The 22,664-nt window shown below is 33.9% G+C and overlaps 3 protein-coding genes across 3 annotated transcripts; 2 read left to right on the top strand and 1 right to left on the bottom strand.

Moving 5' to 3' along the window:
* The first annotated feature begins 822 nt into the window (after window positions 1-822).
* LOC120278953 (NADPH--cytochrome P450 reductase-like) lies at window positions 823-7,813 on the top strand. The gene is made up of 18 exons (XM_039285731.1): window positions 823-1,263; window positions 1,350-1,409; window positions 1,516-1,592; window positions 1,693-1,750; window positions 1,849-1,932; window positions 2,027-2,063; window positions 3,555-3,624; window positions 3,730-3,924; window positions 4,023-4,115; window positions 5,147-5,375; window positions 5,540-5,623; window positions 5,731-5,882; window positions 6,002-6,098; window positions 6,482-6,631; window positions 6,719-6,796; window positions 6,912-7,034; window positions 7,127-7,240; window positions 7,328-7,813. Exons 1-18 carry the CDS (start codon window positions 946-948, stop codon window positions 7,406-7,408), a joined length of 2,100 nt encoding a protein of 699 aa, XP_039141665.1. The 5' UTR covers window positions 823-945; the 3' UTR covers window positions 7,409-7,813.
* A 1,350-nt stretch (window positions 7,814-9,163) lies between these two features.
* Window positions 9,164-9,828, top strand: LOC120279559 (flowering-promoting factor 1-like protein 3). The gene has a single exon (XM_039286480.1). The coding sequence runs from the start codon at window positions 9,277-9,279 to the stop codon at window positions 9,592-9,594; it is 318 nt and encodes a 105-aa protein (XP_039142414.1). The 5' UTR covers window positions 9,164-9,276; the 3' UTR covers window positions 9,595-9,828.
* Window positions 9,829-19,249: 9,421 nt separating this feature from the next.
* On the bottom strand, window positions 19,250-21,866 carry LOC120278859 ((DL)-glycerol-3-phosphatase 2-like). The gene is made up of 6 exons (XM_039285601.1): window positions 21,663-21,866; window positions 20,869-21,093; window positions 20,056-20,116; window positions 19,806-19,953; window positions 19,640-19,716; window positions 19,250-19,516 (listed from the first exon to the last, which is right to left on the bottom strand). Exons 1-6 carry the CDS (start codon window positions 21,751-21,753, stop codon window positions 19,399-19,401), a joined length of 720 nt encoding a protein of 239 aa, XP_039141535.1. The 5' UTR covers window positions 21,754-21,866; the 3' UTR covers window positions 19,250-19,398.
* Between the last annotated feature and the right edge of the window lie 798 nt (window positions 21,867-22,664).

Below are 22,664 nucleotides of genomic sequence, written 5' to 3'. Positions count from 1 at the left end.
ATTTCACTCTCTCTACCTGTATTTATATCCTGAATTGATTATTTTATAATAATGATATATAAAGAATCAAAATATCATTTTTTTTAATAAAATCAAAATATTCTTCAACAGAGAAAAAAATATACAAAATATTATAAAATGGTACATATTTGAAAACTCACCAAATTTTAAAATGAAATAATTGTAATTATGAATGAGAAATTTCCAAGTGGCGTGAGGAAATGCACATTTGCCGATCTCTGCACAGACGACACGTGGCGAAAGGATTGCCCACACGTGCTGATTCAAAAACTCTGTTCATCCAACGGTTCACGTTGATCTCACGGGCGGAGCTACGCCTTAAGGGCATTAATGTAACTCCACGTCCTTTAAAAGTTCTCGATGTTTCGGTGTTCCTTTCGGACACGCAAATCACACTCATATGCCGACAATTCTACATGTCACACTTCAATTGGTCTCGGATCAAACTCATGAAACGGCGGATCTGAGTTCCAAATTACAGCCAGTGAAGGGTATTTTTGTAATTAAACATAATATATATATATATATATTTTAACTTTTAACTGTTAACCGAAGAGGAGTAGCAGAGTAGGGGTTAGGTGGTTTCACTGATGGGGGTTTGGTGGGCGTTGTTGGCCGTTGGATCAAAATGGACCCGCAAATGAAAACTCTAAACAAACGGCACCACATTAGTCAGGACATTGCTAACATGGATCTTTTGTGTGTGGGTCCTACTATTTTATTAGGTGATTTTTTTTGGGTGAGATTTTCTCGGTGAAGATAAAAAGACACCATTCACATCATTATAAACACGCCCCAACCCCCATCGCTGCTCTCCTCGTCTCCTACCAACCCCCGGGACTCTCGAGAAGCGAAGGCGAGGGCGAGAGAGAGAGAGAGAGAGAGAGAGAGAGAGAGAGGTTGTGGGATCTGGAGCTTGGAAGGATGCAGACGAACACGATGAAGCTCTCTGTGGTGGATCTCATGGCGTCGATCCTCACTGGCGGTGATGGCGTGTCGCTTGAGGCGGCCGGTGCGGAAAGGGTTCTGGCTATTATCGCCACGATGGGTGCGCTGGTGGTTGGATGTTTGGTTCTTGTTGTTTGGAGATGGTCGGCTGGGCGGAAGCCCAGCAAGCCGTTGGAGCCTCCTAAGCCGCTTGTTGTTCGAGACGAGCCTGATGAGATCGATTCCGATGATGGCAAGAAGCGTGTGACTGTTTTCTTTGGTACTCAGACTGGGACCGCCGAGGGTTTTGCGAAGGTTCTGATTGTTTGTGGTTTTGTGGGGATTTTTTTTATATATATAGGAAATTGCGTTGTTTTCTGAGTTTTTTTCTTTATGAACAGGCGTTGGCGGATGAGGCAAGGGCGCGGTATGAGAAGGCAACATTCAAAGTTGTTGATTTGGTAGTGATTTCTCTCGTTTTCCATCGTGATTATTTGAGTTCCTTTGGTTATTTTGTGGAATCTTGGTTGCTGTATTGAAAATCGCTGTTTGTTAACTTGTTGGTAGGATGATTATGCGGCGGATGACGATGAATATGAAGAGAAGATGAAGAAGGAGGCGATAGCTTTATTCTTCTTAGCAACGTTAGTTAGAAGGGTTTAGGTTTTTTCTTTTTTTTTTATTATTTTTTTATACTATGCTTAGGACTTTCCCTAAATTTTGTAAATTTTGGGGGTTCAATAGGTATGGAGATGGTGAGCCAACTGACAATGCTGCCAGATTCTATAAATGGTTTACTGAGGTTGGGAATGATGCTATTCTAAGCTCTCTTTTGTTTTCTTATCATTCGGTGTGATCTGGAAATATGCATAATGATGAATTGCCATTATTTAATTTTAGGGGAAAGAGAAGGAGGTTTGGCTTTCAAATCTCCAGTATGCTGTGTTTGGACTTGGCAACAGGCAGTACGAACATTTCAATAAGGTTGCCTTGTTGCCTCTTGATCTAATGTTTAGATAAAGCCATTCTTTTGATGACAATCTGTAAACTGATATTTGTTTCTGGAAATGTTATGCAGGTTGCGATAGTTGTGGATGAAGTTCTTGCGGATCAGGGTATATGATCTAGACCTCCCGTTTCTGTTCTTTTTATGTCTGTCTGATTTCTAGAGCGTTGGTCATGAAGAAAATATGAATAAAAACCATTTCCTTGTCGGGGGACACTTCTTTCATTTTTAGAAAGTCATCAGATAATGCTAAAGTGAATTTAGTACCATTGAAAAGGACAGCAAAAATGTGAAAAGGATTCATCCTAATAGTATGGGTCTAGTTTTTTTTTTTTTGTCCTTGTTAAGAAGTTGCGGTTCAGTGGTTAAACTGGCATTTGTGTTTGTCAGATTATAGGCGTCGCACAAAATGTGAACACTAGTCTTTCTATAAGTGTGGGTTGTTTCTTTCCTCACAGTAAAGTGTCATTTGTGTGTGTAAACTGACTTCTGGATTTGTTGGAAGGTTGTCTCTGCCTCAGATGTGAGTGATGTGCTTTTGCCAGATGATTTTTGGGAAAACTTATTAAACCGTAAAGCCAACTTTGTCATTCATGTTTAATCAGTTTCTATTTGCGCATGCTTTGTTTAATTCAGTAACTAACGAAGCTAAATCTTTGTGGATTTTCAGATCGTGAGGTCTGTTTATGGCCGTTGTGTGCCTGGTGCATTTGACAATGCTTCTATTGTGCATTAGAGGATTCATTTTGTTACACTTTAGTTATCATTTTTGACTTAGAATGAACTTTCAGTTGGCCTTATATGTCTAGAAAATACAGAAATTTGGGGCCTAGAACATCTCACATTTTTTCTTCTTTTGATTGATTATTCAAGGAGGTTTTTAACTGTACAATATTATCATCCACAAAGTTCTATCCTATTTAGTGTGTATTTTGTAGTATTTCATGTTTTATTCTACACTATTTTGGAAGGTATAAAATCTTTACTGGTATGTGAAACCTTATGTTCCACTCACTTCTGATGTAGCCACAACCAACAGTAGAAATACTACTTAATATGCATAATGGTTGCTGAAGGTTTTTAAGTCTATCTACATCTGAAAATTTTTGGTTATTTAGACTTTCTTTTAAGGTGTATTTTCCATTTTAGGTTGTCATCTTTTTTAAATTTTTGTATACTACAAAGTAAACCTTCTTTATAGCTGATCATCTCATTTTGGATGTTACAAAGTTGAAGCGTCTTGTGGTTTAATTCTTGATTACAATTTAAAAGTAATATTCTGCTCTTACACTGGGCACAGAAAATAAAGATAGAAATAAAAATAAAAAGAAAAAATAGCTGTACCATTCAGTGGTTGCTTTCTTTTGAGTAGAAGCATACATTTCAAGTGTGAGGCTAGGACTTGCAAGAAGAGGTTGAGGTGAAAAACTCATATTGTACTTCGTAATTTTTTGCTGGGTCATCTGAGAGAATGGAAACTGGTTAAATTTTGACAGTCTTTCATCTTATATTGAGACATTTTGCATGTGTTTAGTGCCTATTATTACTTTTGATTGATAATGCCATGTGATAAAGACTTTTGTTGCCGCTGCTAGTGTAGGTGGGAAGCGACTTGTTCCTGTTGGACTTGGAGATGATGATCAATGCATTGAGGATGATTTTAATGCATGGTATAATGAATTTTTCTTGTTATTTTTCAGAAATTATGGAAGTTGTTCCAGTAAATGTATTTTTATCTTTTTGCTCCTGGGTTATCGATTTTTTTGTGTTTTCAGGAAAGAGCTGGTCTGGCCAGAATTGGACCAGTTGCTCCGGGATGAAGATGATGTATCAGGCACAGGCACCACTTATACAGCTGCTATACCTGAATACCGTGTTGTGCTTATTGATTCTGCAGAAGCAACACATTTGGAAAAGAGTTGGAGCCTTGCAAATGGGCATACTGTGCATGATATTCAACACCCATGCAGGTTTGAATTATCACTAGAAATTTGTGGTATTAAATGTCTACAGTAGCACTAAAGCTATATATAATCAGTCAAACTAACTTGGTATATTGGCTGTCAAGGGCTAATGTTGCTGTGAGGCGTGAGCTTCATAAACCAGCTTCTGATCGTTCATGCATACATCTGGAGTTTGATGTTTCTGACACTGGACTAGTGTAAGTTCCTTGTGTGTTTCATTTTCTAGAAATTGAAATTGGTTCTAACGAACAAAATTTGCATTTTTTTTTCTTTTTGATTGATGATTCATGCATAACTTAATCATGGGATTGTTTTCATACAAGGCTTTCTATTGAGATTCATGTTGGTCTTTGAACTCTAATATTGTTTTCCCCATAAACAAATTTGTTGTGTCTGCACACTCTATCCTACAATTATCAAGCAAAATGTTTCATATAACATTCTTGTAGTTCACTTTTGAGTGTTGTTAATTGTCCCCACTTTTTTGGCCATTTTAGATAATTCTGTTCAATTGGTTCATAAACTTGGATGTATGGGTTTTTTGACTGATAATTTCAATAATTTCCAGTTAAGATCTATTGGACATTTGATGGCAGGTTTTCCTGATTTATGTTCCTAAGAACCTTTTATTTTCATCACCTCGTACACATCATACAAATAAGTAACACTCAATGTTTCTCCTGTTTCTCTTGGATGAAGTTGTAATTTAGTAATGTTTGTCATTTATACTCATCCAGGCATCCCTGTTTTCCAAGAATTGTTGGATTGGGAATGATGGCTTCACTCTCTCAATTCACCTAATTGGTGCTAAGTAGACCTGATTTAAGCTTAATCAGGCAAACTTAATCCTATGTTGGCTGGGCTGAGACATGGCCTGCACTGGATTTTGTACTCCATTTCTGATGGACCTAAAACACAACTTCGTTGTTTTAAAGCAAAAAATATCTTCAAGATGTAGCATAATTTTAGGCAATCTGATGCATTTAATGTGTTCTGTTTTTTGTTGTAAAAGGACGCATGTCTTTCTCTTCGAGTAAAATTTATGATTACAGAATCACTTTGCAAAGGATGGAGATGGGCATTTTTTCTAGTAGACTATCGTCTGTGAAGATTACTAGATTGGTCAATTGCCACTTATCTTATTGCGGCAACAATTGCATTCCACTCCTATGACAATTATTGCAATTCTTGTCTTGTGGTTTCTCATTTTGAAGGTTTCTGTTGGCAGGTATGAGACAGGAGATCATGTTGGTGTATTCTCTGAGAACTGTATTGAGACTGTGGAAGAGGCAGAAAGGTTATTAGGCTGTTCATCAGACACTTGCTTCACCATTCATGCTGACAAGGAAGATGGCACACCACTTTGTGGTGGATCACTTGCGCCTCCTTTCCCATCTCCATGCACTTTGAGAACCGCACTTACGCGATATGCTGATCTTCTGAATTCACCTAAGAAGGTTATCTTTTTAAATATCATTTTCTGTGGCTATCATTCTTTCCCACGCCTTCACGTGTTATTAACTTGTGATAGTATATTTTCTTCGTTGGCTGTCCTTATTTATGATACTTTCACACATTGTCAACTTATGGCTGTAATTCCTTTTGCATGATTTGTTCTCAGGCTGCTTTGCTTGCTTTAGCTGCTCATGCTTCTGAGCCCAGTGAAGCTGAAAGATTAAGGTTTTTGGCTTCTCCTGCTGGGAAGGTATATATATATCATACACTAACATGTTTACCTAACATTCTGAGCTATAAGATATGTTCTATGTTGCTAAGGAAGCTTTAATTTTCATGTGCATGATTTCGCTTCAGGATGAATATTCTCAATGGATTGTTGCGAGCCAAAGGAGCCTCCTGGAAGTTATGGCTGAATTTCCTTCAGCAAAGCCTCCACTAGGTGTTTTCTTTGCAGCAATTGCACCTCGCTTGCAGCCCAGATATTATTCTATATCTTCTTCACCAAGGTCTCTCTCTCTCTCTCTCTCTCTGTGTGTGTGTGTGTGTGTGTGTGCGTGTGTGCGTGCGCGCGCGCGTCTCTCTTTCTCTCTTATTTCTAACTCTGTTTATGATCCTTCTTTGTTAGAATGGCACCTAATAGAATTCATGTCACATGCGCATTGGTGTATGGGCCAACTCCCACGGGAAGGATACACAAAGGAGTCTGTTCAACTTGGATGAAGGTATAGTTTTCATTTGGAGTGCTGTACCATTGACTCTTATTATTTTGAAGTGGAGCCACATGACAAAGTTTGGTACCGCACTCATCAGCCAGTTCGATTTTAACTCCATATATTTCTCCCACAATGTTTTGAATTGTTACTAGTAAATGTTTCTCTAATATTTGAATCCATTTGCATCTTAATTGGTTTAATAATTGATTTAATCTTATAATGTAGGTCTAAGTGTGATTTGCACATCTCTATATTCTAAATATAGGTGGAAGTGCTTTAGCCGAGTACTTATTTTAAACTGCTTTACATTATACATGTGATCTGTTTTCAAGCCTTCTTTGATAGAACAATTTTTCCCCCAAAACCTGGCCTCAAATTGAAAATTTTCACAGCATTCTGTTCCCTTGGAGGAAAGCCAAGAATGCAGCTGGGCTCCCATTTTTGTGAGACAGTCAAATTTCAAACTTCCTGCGGATACAACTGTACCAATTGTCATGATTGGACCTGGTACGGGGCTGGCACCTTTCAGGGGCTTCTTACAGGTCTGTTACAAAACAGAGCATGGTATATCTGGAAGTATTTCCATGACTTTCAAGTCTTAAGAGATCCTCTTCTATGTGCCCTCTCAGGAAAGACTTGCACTGAAGGAGTCTGGAACTTCACTTGGACATGCCATTCTTTTCTTTGGCTGCAGGAACCGAAAAATGGTAAGCATTGATATCATTGATGGGCACTCTTCAAAATCAAGAATTATGAAAATTGCTTTTGTTACTTGCTCTTCCTTAAAGCTTTTGTATAATTTTCCTGAATTGCTATGTGCAGGACTTCATCTATGAGGATGAGCTGAATAATTTTGTTGAAGCTGGTGCACTCTCTGAGCTTGTTGTGGCATTCTCTCGGGAAGGGCCAACCAAAGAGTATGTGCAGCATAAGATGATCCAGAAGGTTAGATGAAATACATTGTTGATTACCTTTATAACCCTAATTCGACTTCATACTAATCCTTGATATCATTCCTTTGAATTTTCTTTTGGTAGGCATCTGAATTGTGGGACATCATCTCTAAAGGTGGTTATCTTTATGTGTGTGGTGATGCTAAGGGTATGGCTAGAGATGTTCATCGTGTCCTTCATACTATAGCCCAAGAGCAGGTAGATACTAAAAGTAAAACTACACATGACCAAATTCTGAAATATTTCCATGTTTCTAAACTCATGCCTTGTATTTATATCTTTAAGGGATCTCTCGATAGCTCAAAGGCTGAAAGCATGATCAAGAGTCTCCAAATGGAAGGAAGGTATCTACGCGACGTGTGGTAAGCTCTATACAATGCACAAGGGGTCTCTCAAAGGAGAGCAGAGAAAACAACTCCCAATCTGACAAACTTTAACTGCAAGGAATCAGGAACCTTGAGGAAAACTAAGTTGGTTCCAAAATTGAGAATCCCCTCTTCTCATGTGTTTGTTTCTATTATTGTTTAATTAGAGAGTCAATTCTTTTGCCTGTCTAACAAGGATGAAGAATCATGTAAGATAGCCAAATTTGCCGTGTTTATCAGTAGGCTTGTTATTCATTGAGACAGAATAAGAACTTATATATATATATATATATATATATACCCGTAGGTTTATCCACGAGGAAGTGAAAAATGAGAATCTCTATATAGACACTGAATTTATGTAATATAAAATGGTTGAATCAACAAGAAGTTTTGCGGCTGTTAATTGTGTTCTTTGCATCTTATTAATCTGTGTTACTATCGTTTCATTGGGTGAGCAGAAGTTGTTAGATTAGAGTTCTGAAGATTTTGCATTGATTGTTTATTCTATTATTAATATTTTTATTTTATTTTATTTTATTTTATTAGATCTTGAGGATTTGAATCTCCAGGACTGCTTTGTTGTAGGGGTGATACTTTGCACTGATTTGGTACTTTGTAAAATCTTTATAGGTCCTACTAAGTGTACCATGTTTGGTGATAATTTTAATAAATCATTTAGCAGGTGATGGAAAAAGTATACTATATTGTGCATATAACCATGTTCGTGTAATGAGCTTAACCGTTACATAGAATCCATCTCCATCATTATTAGTTTATTACTATTAGCAAGAATGATTAATTTGTAATTGATATGTCAGTTCATCAAGCGAATGAGGAATTATTATATGATTGGAAGTGAGCCATGGTCCCAAAATAGAGCTCACATCAGAGTGTGAGAGGGAGGAGTGCAATTACAAGTGTTTTTGTTTGCTATTTCCATTAGTGGTCCATATATACTTAAATATTTTTTTATTTTTTTGTTTTTTTAGTGGATGGTAGACAAAGTTTAGTTTAGTTTAGTTTCTTTTTCTGGACCAACCATTTTCATCCACATGTTCTCCACTAGCCGGCACAAGAATTAATGATGAATTTCATCTCTACCAAAACATTAAAAACATTAAAAATAAAAAAAATTATAATTAACTCCGTTCAAACTTTAAAAGAATTAAATATCATACAATAAAATTAAGGAGGCAATTTCTTGGTACCTATATAATTATGTTTTCTATTGATAGTGGTCTCTTAGGAATAGATAATTCATACTTTTGATTTGGTATATATAATGAAGAAAATGTTTCTTCATAATAGATTAAGAAAGACCTTAAACTAAAACATGAATTTTGGTCTTCATTAACTCTCTCTATATAAACATACTTCTAATTTAGTGTATATTAGTGTACAAGAGTGGCGGTATATATATACATATATCCTCTCCCAAGAAGATGGAGAAAAACAAACATATCAAACTCTCTATCCAACAACGAGTGTGACAGGAAATATTAAAATCAACTTAAAAGATTCCCACTTCCTAATTGGGTCCATGGTCCACAGAGAAGCCAAACTCATCAATTATCATGTCCAAAAATGACCCCACAGGACATTCTTGTATTAGGGTACCCCAAGAACCCCTTACCATATACCCTATTCTCCTACCCTTAATTTGTTTTCCTCTCTAGCTGTCTCTCCTCCCTTTCACCCGCCTATATAACCCCCCCTTCTCTTCCTCTCTCCCTCAAGACATTCTCTTCTCTCTCTCTATCTCTCTCTCTCTCTCTCCTTCATATCCAAATATATACTAAGCCTACACACTCATTCATCCATATATATATATACAAATTTGTTGAAAGAAAAGGATTAGAGTAATTAATGTCAGGAGTTTGGGTGTTCAAGAATGGTGTTGTGAGGCTTGTGGAAAACCCTGGAGGAGAACCAAGCAATGGGAAAAAGAAGGTTTTATTTCATGTTCCAAGTGATCAAGTGATAACTTCTTATGAGATGCTAGAGACCAAGCTTGCTGAGCTTGGATGGGAAAGGTATAGGAGTGATTCACAGCTCCTTCAGTTCCACAAACACTCATCTGTTCATCTTATTTCAGTTCCCAGTGATTTCTCCAAGCTCAAGTCTGTTCATATGTATGATATCGTCGTCAAGAGCCGTAATATCTTCGAGGTTCGCGAAGCTTGATTTGCCGGAGAAGTTGAATATATTGTTTAGTTTTGTGTTGCTTAATTTCATTCTTAATTTTCTATCTGCATTGCGCTTCATATATAGCATGTGTATATATATATATATCTGATATATATATGCATGCAATAACTGGGACTATATATATATGCATGCAATACGTGTTGTGTGTGTGTATATATATATATTTATGTTTACTTTTGTTTCTTGGAATTAATGGGTGTGAGAAATCAATATTATTTATGTCTTTTAATTTTTTCATATGGGCTTCATCACTATATGTGTCAACCATTTCTTTTACCTTTGTCTGATGTGAATTTATTATCTCTAGCTAATATACATATCATTATATGTTAAGTCAATGGCAAGTACTGTTGTATTTGAAAATGATTAAAGTAATAAGATTTTTAAAGAGAAATTATCGTCTAACTTTATGTTATTCAGTTATACAATAACGAATATATTGGATTTTGAGAGAATGATGAACATGGAAGATAGCATGATTTTGGATTATTAAGATAAAAAAAATGTGGGCCGGCTATATATATATATATATAAGCAAGCATGCAGACCACATAAAAGCAAGTTCAAATATATATATATATATATATATATTTGTTTGTGTGTATATAGATATATATAAGTCCAAAATACATCTTTTATGGCCTTCACGTGTGGGGATGAATTGATGAAATTGTTAAAATGTCACATCATTCTTAGTTAATTTCATATCTACACACATTTACTCAGTGAAATTGTATTTTAATTTGGATATAGATGATATCCAATTATTTTAGATTTTGTCTATGAAAAACTTCTCATGCTCACACTTTAATGTTAGGAGTCCTTGTTGCTTATTTTAGCATTATTTAAAATGAGGATGTCTCTCTGCCTTTTTATCCATACATATATAGATTTTAGATCGAGAGATTTCATTGTCTTTATTCCTCATGAATGCAAGTCTAGTATATAAATTATCTACATCAAAGAAATTCAATTTAATATCATTCTGAAGAGATCTAGTACAATTGATAAAGACTTCTTGCACCAACCTTCACTTATTTTATAAAGTCCAATAATGTTTTCCATAAAAATACTAAATTCAAATCACTACATTTTTTTTTTATGTTTTAATTAAAAATATATCCATTCTAACCACTAAACTAACTAGCTAGATATGTTTGTTTTGATCCTTTACATTAACATATATAGTAGTTGATGTGTCACACATGTGTCACATTATTGTGAGTTGGCATATCACTTATGTCACATTATTGTGAGTTGGTGTATCAGATAGAGGAATAATCAAATAAAACATTATTTAGTTCAAAGACTAAAAAAAAGCATGTTTTTATTTGATATGTGATGATGAGGAATAACACTCTATTTTAGTAAGTTTTAAACACAAACACAAAAATACAGCACGTTCACGATCAAAAGTCTTATGCTGATCAATGTTTTTCATTTAAAAATAATATTTATTAAATTATTAAAAAAAAATAAATGAATGACACAAAATTGTGGTCCATTGGGACAAGAAAGTCAAAACTTGCATGGAAGCAAAATATCTCCAACCACAACCATAATAGTGGTTGTTCATATGTATTCAATGACGATATAATAATTTTATTTGAATTATTTATGAGCAATTAAAGAAGCATGAAAGTGGTTGAACTTTCCCAATGCTCTTCAGAGTGAAAATAATAACGTAAAATTCATTTTTAATAATTATAAACTTCTCATCTATTTATTACAAGAGGCAAGACAGCGATGTAAAAAAATAGCTTAAAAAAAATCCTCATAAGCTTCTCATCTATTTATTGCATGAGACTCAAATCAATTATTATAAACAATTACACCAATATTTCAAATAATAATAATAATAATAATAATAATAGACGAATGAGAAAGCTATTGAAGATGTGGATGGAGCAACTCGCCATGTAAATCTAACTCCACTACGGAAGATGTCCATGTGTCATTGAAAGTGGGCCATATGTGTGAGTTAGATATGTGACTTATAAATTCAATTAATTTCAAGTTTTAAATAATAATAATAATAATAATAATAATAATTTTTATATACATATAATAATGTCACTATTAATAATTAGTTAGAATGATAAAAATTTGAATCATTTAAATAAATAATTTTATATTAAAATTTGTGTGCCAAAAAAATACATATATTGATATAAGTTTAATTTTTTTAGACTTCCGGGTTTTGTGTATTTTTTTTGTATTTTATTGTAGTATTCATTCTGTTTGTTCTTTTTTTTTTGTTGATTTTTTTTTTTAATGGGGCTTCCTCCATCTGTATTGTTTTTTTTATTGTTTGTTTTTTCTCGTCAATGTCACCTTTAGTGAGCTGGGCCTTTGAGTCCCTATATGTTCTCATTTTCTTTTAATGTGATCGCCAAATGATTTATCTATTTTTAAAAAAAAAAATTATATACTTCTTGAGCCATATCTCCACCCACAAAATCAATGGGCGGAACAAAAACAATAACATATGTATATATATATTTATATATATATAAATATATATATATATATATATATATAGAGAGAGAGAGAGAGAGAGAGAGAGAGAGAGAGAGAGAGAGATTTATGTTAGGGGATGGGAAATGAAGGGCATAATATGATTGGTGGGACAAACGACTGAGTCGCTGTTTTGAGACTTGGGGTTCACGTGAGTATTGTAGTTTTGCAAGAGGGCTGAGTGGAAGAAGTCACGTGCTGCCATGGTGCCTGGCCAACATCTATACCCAATTTCACGTGATGTTTTTCTCTTGTCCATTGGTATGAACCATATATTTTTTTCATGTGGTCCGGTCTTCTTGAATTCTTCTTCCTCTCCTCATAATTATCCATTCTCAGTATTCTACATTAAATCCATTCGTAATCAATCAGTTGACGTTGATGACCAAGTGGAAAGGGATTGCTTGCTGAGGTGTGGGGTATGATATCATTTTTCTTTTTTAATTTTTTTTTCTTACAAAGTATGACATGCATGGGTCCAGCTCCAATCTATTTTATCTATGTTTATTACTTTTCAATACAGATACGGATATTTGCTATATGTTATACATATTTTCAATGAACAGGATTCAACGACTTCCTTTCTATTACTTATGTTTATTTGAGAAAAAAATAGATCATATATATATATATATTGAAAAGACGATTAAAATTGTAGTTAAAAAATAAAAACTGATAAATTTTATTCCAATTGTTGCAAAGGATAAAAATAATAAAAGATAAAAATACAAAAGTGGCAAAAAAAATAAAGCTTAAAAAGAACTTAATAAATATAAAAGGAAGGAACAAAAGAAGTAGTTAAATCTAGCTATTAAAAGTATTGTATGACACATGAAGTCCGTATTGGAAAAGTAATGGATGAAGATGTATAATGGACTGAAGCCAGATTTGACAAGCGCAAGCAAGCTCAGCAACCTTCACTTTGTGTGAGATTTGAGATTTAATATCTGATAATTTCTGCAATGAACATCTTAATTATATGAGGGATCCAGTACCAATTAGAGGTGGGCACGGGCCGTCCGGAAAACCGCCCGCCCGCGGTTCAATCGACTCGTGAACCGCCCATATCAGATCGGGCTAGCACGGGTTCGGAGTTTTCCCGACCCGTGACCCATGGGATTTGAACCCATGATCTTGAACTTGGATAGCAAAAACCCAACCACTTGAGATTTCAATTTGCTTTTAAATATTTATTGGAAAAAAATTATATATAGATAGATGTAGGATATAGATCAAAAATATTTTTACATATATATTTAATTTATAAAAAAATTAAGAAACTATATAATAAATTTAAAAAAATTATAAAAAAATCAATTAGTAAAAATATCAAATTATCAAACAATAAATTTTTCATATATATTTTTTTAAAAAAATAATTATTTTTGTTAATCGTCTTTTTAACTTATAAAGCATCGAGTCCCTACATATCGTATCACTCTTAAATTCTCTTAAATAAGCGCACTCTTATTATCACATATATATTAGATTATTTTGTTTCAATTTATAAAAATAAAAAAATAAAAATTACAAAAAAATTGTTTTTTTAAATTATGTATATCAATTTATAAAAAAATATATTAGTAAAAAAGAATATCTTTGAATAATAGTTAACACCATATTATTTTTGATTTGTAATTTTTTTCAATGACAACATGATAAAGCACAATAATAACCCTATAGTTAGAGACCAAAGTGAAATCTAGAGCCAACCCTAATTATAATAAATAAATAAGTTGATGATAACTTTAATTTAAAATAAGAATACTACTTGATATATACATTTTGTTGCACTTAAAAAGGTGTGCTAATAATTTAATTTGATAGATAAATAAATTAAAAATGTAGCTTTTTTTTATCTTTTTTAAAATTATTTTGATATGTCTTAAAAATTTTTAAGTTATTATTATAAATTATTTTAAATTTTTTGTTGTTTTAAAAAATATTTTGCAACTTCTTTATATTTATTTATGTTTTATACTAAAACAAGAAAAATTTGTAGGCCAATTGGTTAATGTTATTTTCTCTAGGGCCTGTTTGGCATTTTGCAGGGAAAGTAATTGCATGTAAAGTCTTTGCAGGGAAAGACTTTGCATGCAATTACTTTACCTGCAAAATAACATTACAACGTTTGGTTATCCCAATCAAAATTGTAATTACTTTGCATGCAAACTTAATTCCCACGTTTGATATGAACTTGTTTTCAATGTAAAATTAGGTTTATTCTCATTTTTGCCCTTAGTTATTATAGTTACTAAATTTGGGTTTTTATTCAACTCTAATAATATTATTAACTTAGTCCAAATAATAATTAACCTATTCTTCATAAATTAAAAAAAAAAAAATCAAATGGGGTTTTTATGTTTTTTTATCACACTAAAAAAAATATAGATTTAAACCACCATGTGTTCCTAATTGTCCATCATACAATTTTATTTGTTTCAATTCCCATAAAAATAAAAATATATGTTATGCAAAACATGATAAAAGAGACAAGAAATAATATTGTTAAACTAAGGAATTAATATTTTGATTTGAATGCTTCTACTTAATATTTATTTATATATCTCATATATTTTTAAAAAAACTTTGATTCACTACAAATACTGGAACAATTTTTTTACGTGGGAATTAAAACAATCGTGGACAAGTAAAAATATATATGTATCAAGTTCTTATCTTATCATGTTGGATTATTATTTCAACATAGATTTGATTTAATCAAAACAAAAAAATTCTCCAATAAAAAAATTTTATCCAAACAAATATGAAATTTATTTATCTTTGATCCATTTAAAAATATGAATTTTACACCAAGAAAAAAATTTAACAAAAAAATTTAACACAAAAATAATCTAACAAACTTGAGAAAAAAATATTACCGGGATTTCTCCGATTCGGAAGAAGCGACAACTCTCCTCGAATTGGAAATATGATCGCGTTAGGGTTTTTTTCAAAAGACAAAACAAACGAGAAAGGGTTTTATGTAATAAAGGGTAGTTTGGTAATTTGACAATTACCAAACTTTCCCATCCAACGGTGTAAACACTTTCACACCACTCCCCCTGTGAATCACTTTCCCTAGTCAAGTGGAAAGTGATTACAAGGAGACCATACTATTTTTAAGAACCAAACGCTTGAAATAGATTCACCCCTCTTACTTTGCAGGGAAAGTAACAACTTTACATCATACCAAACGGGCAAGTGTGAGGTCCTAGGTTCAAACCCCATCCATGGCAATTTTTTGTTATTTACAAAAACCCGCCGGGTCAAACGGGCCTGGCCCGGACCCGGCGGGTTCTGTGATAAGCCGGGGTCCGGTTCATTCTGTGAATGAACCGTACCCGGCGGGCCTGCCGGGTCAACCAGGCCCAGCGGGTCTCCTTGTAGCACGGGCCGGTTCCAGGTCCGGCTTCCGGTGAACCGGGCCCGGCGGGCCCGGTTAACCGGCCCGTGCCCACCTCTAGTACCAACAAGTTAAAAAATCAATTTTACATTAATCATCTCCAAATAGCAAAAGGACATTTTTAAAAATGAAATTATTTTATTTTATTTATATATTTTAATATTATATGCATTTTTTATATTCATAATAATAATAATAATAATAATAATAATAATAATAATAATAATAATAATAATAATATTGTCATTTTCTGTACCAAATAGACAAGGGTATAGATCTTTGTGATGCATCTCCTTATCTGTGTAGAATCTAGTGTGCTGTCTTTTGTTTGCTCATCGATCTTTAATGAGAATGTTTGTTTTCTTACTAATATCAACATATGAGGCAGACTTATTTATAAGGAGTACTATGAACGTCTTGATCAATGTCATCAAATATCTTTGAATTTCTTTCTTTCATTATTAAATCTGGGTGCCATTCTGTCATTTTGTGCACAAATCCAACATATTTCGATTGCAAACACAAATTAAGTTGGGGGCATGTTACAAATTATTTTTTTTTAAAATTTTGGATTTAACGTAAAATATATAAATGAAGATTTTATCTTATTTTGTGATTTTGATTATTTATATATACATCCATGCAAGCAAGAGAACTTCTGAATCGTTTATTAAAAATATCATCTTTTATTTATTTTATTATTTAGATTTTTTAATAAAAATCAGAAAAATATGTCACCTCCAATTTGCTGACGACCTTATTGTTATGATGACTGGGGAAGGGGAGGATCTGTGTATAAGCAAGCTAATCCTATTTTTATTCGAGGGCCTCTCAGGACTCAAAGCCAACTTTAGCAAAACTTGTTTGTACTCTAACCAGAAAAATCTAGAGCCCCCCGCCTACATGGCTAGCACCTTGCACTGTATTACGAACACCTTGCCTCTGGTATATATACCTGGGAGTTCCAATTTTGGGTTGTCGCCCAAGAAGACAAGATTGGGACATCCTAATAAGCAAAATCCGAAATAGGTTAGCAGCTTGGAAATCCAAATTGCTTTCTCTGGATGGACGACTAGCTCTCCTGAATTCAGTACTATCTGCTATCCCAACATACTGGATGTCTATTTATTAGCTACCCTGTTAGGTAATTAGAAATATTGATAAAAATAGAAGAGAGTTTCTCTGGTCAGGCCCAGATGGCCATCACTCGAAGATGAGACTGGTCAGATGGTCGAGGCTTTGCAAATCAAGAGAACAAGGTGGATAAGGGATTCTAAATTTGATCACCTTTAATAATGCCTTGCTTAGCAAATGGTGGTGGAAAATTATCAATGAGAGGTAGTGGTGTGGAGAATTAATCCTCCGTGCAAATTACTTTCGGAACTTTCTTTCTTGGAACTTATTCCACAAACATTGCTCTAGAAGATCGTTCTTCTGAAATGGTATTCTCCATGTTTTGCCGGCCTTCAGGAAAAACCTAATTTCTATCGTTCGTGATGGGGCCTCCACTTTGTTTTGGCTCGATAATTGGGTGGAAGGACGTGCACCGGCGGATATTTGGGCAGATCTTTTCCAATTAGCGTAGCACAAGGAAGGCACCATCAAAGATTTGGCTGGTAGAAATCCACATGTTTCGCTTGGAGATTTCTCTGCTGCTCGCAATCTGATAGACCAAATCGATTCGAATCTCGAATTGGTGAGAGGTGAAAAACGATGGAATTATCGACAAACGGCATTTTCATGGTTAAATCCTTCTGTTACTTCCTGAATGATGGTGGGTTAGATATGGTTGGACTTCCACTATTCTCAAAGGGAAATGCCAAAGAAGATTAACTTGTTTAACTGGTTGGCACGAGGGAATAAAATCTTAACTTTAGAAAATTTACCTATGCGCAGTTGTAACCGCCTACATTCCATCATATGTGTTATGTGTCAAGCTAACGTCGAGTTGGCTGATCACCTCCTTATCCAATGCCCTGTGACATCCCACATTTGGAATTTTTTTGGCCAACTCTTGGGCCTTAGGAGTGTCCCTAGGTCACTTAGTGACTTGTGGGGGGCTTAGAGGAAAAACATTAGAAGGACACTTATTTTTCACTAGGACCTGCTTATGCGTGCAATTACCTGGAACATTTGGCTTGAAATAAATGCAGGCATTTTTTCTTATAACTGTCTTCCGACTGTTTCCATTATTGTTAAAATTGACCCTATACTTCTTCTGTGGTTATCTGCAACTCCTGATTTGCAGAAGACAAGATTGGAGGAGCCAATGGCAAAGGTCAAGCGTAGCCTTGAGTTTCTCTCCTCCGCGAATCCTGGTGAGTTCTAATTGTTGCTAGTGTTGTCCTTCCCTAGAGGTCTCTTTCTCTAGGGTTTGTGTGATCTATTTTCTATTATAGGAGCACCCCTAGTGATTCTTTTTGTCTTTTGTTTCTTCGGTCTGTTCCATCTTTGCCCTTTGTAGGTTGCCTTGTTTGTTCGGTTTGTCCTTCCTTTTTTTCTTATGATTGTGGTTTATTTACTTTAAAAAAAATTAAATAAAATTATAAATTTATGTTATTGGGTTGTTTTATATTTTATTTATTTTAATATTATATATATATTTAAAAATTTTAACAACAACCTTTATAAAGGTTGACCTGGACAGCATAAAATTATTACTTCATTCATTAAAATTAAATAATATCTTTAATCTTTAAAATTTTGTGACAATTATAGTTATGATTAAAAAAAGTTATATGTCATGCTTATAATTAAAAAAAAAAATGTTTTAAGCTTTTTAAGACAAATTCATCTTATAAATCATGGAGGGAGTCTGTGGAAATATTCAGATATCAAAAATCAAAAATCAAATCATGATAAATGCCTTCCTTTTTTATGGCCATATTGCACTTCTTTTCGTGGGTGGAAAGCTGGCACAAACTTATGACCGAATTTAGGGTCATATTTCCCATGTTTTGATAAAGTCATATTTCCCATGTCATAATTTGAGCCACCTAACTTGACTAATTGAAATTTAAACCCATTAGCTTTTCAATTAATAATACCAATTATTATAAATTTATTATAAGTTAAAAATAAGAATTAGAAATAGGGCTAACAACATGTCAAATATAAATTCCGTAATAAATAAACCCTTTTTTTCTTTTTTTTTATGCATAAACCATATTTCGTACTCTAATTATACAACACAATTCCAAAAGAAAGTATAATAAAGCAATCCATTAAAAATGGAGGCTGACAAACTACAAATACAACAGAGCAAAAATACAACAACATGGAAAGAAGAAACCAAAAAAAACAAAACAAATAACACTGAATTTCCCACAGAAAAAAGTGAGTAAAAGCACACCGCTTAGACAAACTCCATGCTAAACTGTCCTCCCATCATGATCGCCTAAGTTAGTATGATGTCCTAGAAACTCCAAACTACACTTTGCTATCACATTTGAGTCTTATAAAGATCCATTTTATTCATACTATCCTATAAAGCTTAAAACAAACCTGGTTGTGTTTTCTATTAAACATTTTTACACAATTACTTAACTGATGGCAAGTTAAATCCACCACCAAGAATTGCCAGGCCCATTTAAATTCGGTTGCTTGTGAGCAAATGGCGGCCCACCTCAGTAACAACCTCATGTAACGAAAGAAAGAATTAAAAAGATACTTTGACACAGGGCAAATACCAAGTCTCCACTTGAGTGATAGAATGACTGCAAAAACTAGAACCATGAATAAAGATTCAATTCTCATGTAATAAAAATGATAATGATAATAATAAATTGCTGCAACTTAACAAATTCTGTAGCAGCAGTGGCAGCAAGAATGAATTGGATGAAACATGCTAAGTCATATCAGAAGGGAGGAAGGTCCCATTCAATCGGTGAAAAGTCCAGCAGAGAACTGAGAACCTGATCAGCTTCTTTGTGATGAGAAGCATCCAATCTTGAATCCGGGACCATGACTACTGACCTGTTATAAGTAGAGGACAGTGAAAAATTTTCAGAATTATCACAACTGACAAGTTTTAGCACAGCAATATGTATAATTATTGATAATGTAGATGCAAGGAAGAAATGGATAGTATCTACTTACATTCCTGCATTCTTAGCTGCAGCAACTCCTGATGGTGCATCTTCAAAAACTAAAACATTGCGTGGATCAACAGTACCCTGGTTGCAGGAATTATATGAACAAATAAAGATTGGGACTGAATAAATTAGACAAATTATTATTAAGAACGTAGGATTTAAATCGTGACCTCAAATCTTCTAGCTGCAGCAAGGAATACATCAGGAGATGGCTTGCCTTTCTTCACATCAGGATCATCGCCAGTAACCACATGATGCATTATAGAGAAAATTTCACTATGGTTTTGAGTCTTCAGTTTGAAATGTGGTGTATGGGACCTGTGAAACCAATCCATGAAAACTGATGTCTTAATTACAAAGTATCAGCAGAAGGATGCACAATCATATCAAAATTTCAAGACATCTGAACTTGAGTATTACCCAGTTGCCACACATATTGGTATTCCATTTGTATGAAGGTGACTGATCAATCGTTTGACACCTGTAATATGAATACAATTTTCATAGTTTTTACATAATGTAATAGGAATAGAATTTCAATCACGACATGAACTATTAATCATATTTATTTTCTAAATACATAGAACTTAGTAATCAAGCAAATAAACTCTATCTGATATATCAAGCTCAAGAAATTCAAAGCATATGAGAGTTGCCTGCATGTTATTCTCGATGCAATGGAGGTCTTTATCATGAAAAGATCAAGACCAAAGTTCCAGATAAGAACTTAACAGATTATCCTCAAAGATAGTGTTGCCTCGGCAATCTAGTGAAAGAATGAGCATTAATATGAATAAGTTTCTCAACTAAGCTAATTGAACTGATTTGCCTTCCATTAAATATTTTTTTATTCCAATTTCTGACCACATGACATGAGTGACCATTTCTATATGCACATCAGGAACAGAAGCACCAATTAGATACCCGACAATTTTAGGAATTTATCATCGTGAGAAACAACAGCCGAGAACAACAAGCATATGAAGGTATGTTGCCATATACTTGTCAGTAGAGGGATTTCACCAATGCCTCCTCTAGCATACACTTCCTACAAACAACTATATATCATTTAATTTGCAGCAAGTAGATGTGCCTAAAAGTTTTAATTATCGGTTAGAAGCACTGAGATTCAGGAATTCTTTTCTTGTCCAATTCTTGATAAAGACAAGAGAACCATCTATAGCTGTCTTATATACACTGGAACAAAAGTTTGACTGCAATGCCAATGCTTACCCGGCATGATCTCTGCGGTGGGGAAAAGCTCTTGCAACATCGCCTCCCTCTCCTCAAGGAACCCTTCTGGTGTCAAAAACTCCGTAAGGCCCATCTCCTCCACGAACACCCGGGCCGACTCAATCGCCTTCTTCCCCATCATCTTTGCCTTAAGAGACCAGTCAAAAGTCTTCCCGAATCTTGCCAGGATATTCTCCTGGACCTCAGTGTAGAACTTCTCAGTGTCTGCACACAAATTTCAGGGCATCCATTAAAAATCCCTTCTTCCATTCAACACCAATTTGCAGTACAAAGGAGCAGAAACCTCATGAATGCACCAAAACCATACCAAAGTCCACATAAAAGCACAAAAATCTCCAATGCATTTACCCAAGCTCACTTTTTAATAACCAAATGCATCGCTATTCCTTTAAATTTGAGCTCACTAACAAAAAACAAAATCTCATTCCTTGTTCTCTCCAAAATCACTAATCAAGCTTTTGAAAAAAAGTAGATAAAGCACTAATCAAGTTTATCGCAATCCTTTTATCTCCATCCAATAATTCATCAAGCTAAAAACTAACAAAATGGAAAGACGAGCTAGTGAATTAAATCAATACAAATCAGAAGAAAGAAAAATAAATTATTAAAATCCTCCAAAGCTCCCATTTAGGTTTAATTCCACCTTAAATTCAATCAAAATCCCAACAAAATCAATCCTTTAATGTCAAAATTTTTTTCCCGTAAAATTTGAGCCAAACATCATGCCATGAATCAACAAAAGCTAATTGAATGGAAAAGATAGAAGAAGTCACCGAGGAGAAGCCCATCCATATCGAAGATAACATGGGTGATATGAGCTCTGATCGTCGGAGGAGAGATCTCCGGAACCTTGTCTTCCGCCATTGCTGGATCTATGGAGAAAAATGTTCCAAGCTTTGCTTCCGACCTTGGATCCGTTTCTCGAGTTCTCAGTTCCAGACTTACGGAACGAATTCCCGGAAGCAGAGTGGAAAGAAGAATCAACGGCCGTGATTTATTTGTTTGATAATAGTTGCGAATATTAATGGGCAATTTAAGAAAAGAAAAATATAAAAACAATGCTAACAAATCCTTTTCAGCCCACTATTAACTACCATTGTTTGTAATTGAAAATTTTGAATTCCAATCTTTTAAATTATAATTTATTTCTCAGTCCTTTGTGGGAATTCTGTTTTAAATCAACTGGTACATCTCCATAACAATAAAAAAAAATTTTATATAATTTATTAATTAAAAAGTGGATCATTATTTTATCTGATATAACTTGATATTAATATCTCAATTTTTTCCCCACATGAACAACCTATTTTTCACGCATACTTTTTTTAATTTCAATTATTAAAAAAAGTTGAACTCTCCACTGCCTCCATAAAATTTGAGTCAAATCCACTTAATTCAAATGGTTAAAGGCATTATTACTATGAGTCCCTTTTGTGATGTGTAGAGTGGTGATGGCGCATTCAATCTTATAAATTGAATCGAGTGTTCCAGATCATATTATATATATATATATATATATATATTATAGTATTGGAGATTGATTTTAATTTGCAAGAAGAATAAAATATTATTTTTTAAAAAAACATAGTCATCGACCAGATGTTAGCATTTTTACCATTTACTCTGTTATGAGAATTCAAGATGGTTTCATAAATATAGTATATTTTATTTGAATTTTATTTTTATTGTAAATCATCTGTACTTGTGAATTTCTTCTTAACATTAACCTCATACTTTTGGGTCATTGATGTATGAGTAATTTTTCTGAGGAATGT

The sequence above is a fragment of the Dioscorea cayenensis genome, chromosome 16, assembly GCF_009730915.1.
Source record: "Dioscorea cayenensis subsp. rotundata cultivar TDr96_F1 chromosome 16, TDr96_F1_v2_PseudoChromosome.rev07_lg8_w22 25.fasta, whole genome shotgun sequence".
NCBI classification, from domain to species: domain Eukaryota; kingdom Viridiplantae; phylum Streptophyta; class Magnoliopsida; order Dioscoreales; family Dioscoreaceae; genus Dioscorea; species Dioscorea cayenensis.
The sequence above is the reverse complement of the archived record's forward strand: the minus strand, read 5'-3'. Positions and strand labels throughout refer to the sequence as shown.

Bases quoted from the DNA above. Each gene is read 5' to 3' on its own strand.
- LOC120278953 (XM_039285731.1), top strand. From the start codon at position 946: ATGCAGACGAACACGATGAAGCTCTCTGTGGTGGATCTCATGGCGTCG. The intron at 1,593-1,692 runs GTTAGTTAGAAG...GGGGTTCAATAG, and splicing joins GCTTTATTCTTCTTAGCAAC to GTATGGAGATGGTGAGCCAA. The intron at 7,241-7,327 runs GTAGATACTAAA...TATATCTTTAAG, and splicing joins ATACTATAGCCCAAGAGCAG to GGATCTCTCGATAGCTCAAA.
- LOC120279559 (XM_039286480.1), top strand. From the start codon at position 9,277: ATGTCAGGAGTTTGGGTGTTCAAGAATGGTGTTGTGAGGCTTGTGGAA.
- LOC120278859 (XM_039285601.1), bottom strand. From the start codon at position 21,753: ATGGCGGAAGACAAGGTTCCGGAGATCTCTCCTCCGACGATCAGAGCT. The intron at 21,094-21,662 runs GTGACTTCTTCT...ATTTGTGTGCAG, and splicing joins TATGGATGGGCTTCTCCTCG to ACACTGAGAAGTTCTACACT. The intron at 19,517-19,639 runs GTAAGTAGATAC...TACTTATAACAG, and splicing joins GCAGCTAAGAATGCAGGAAT to GTCAGTAGTCATGGTCCCGG.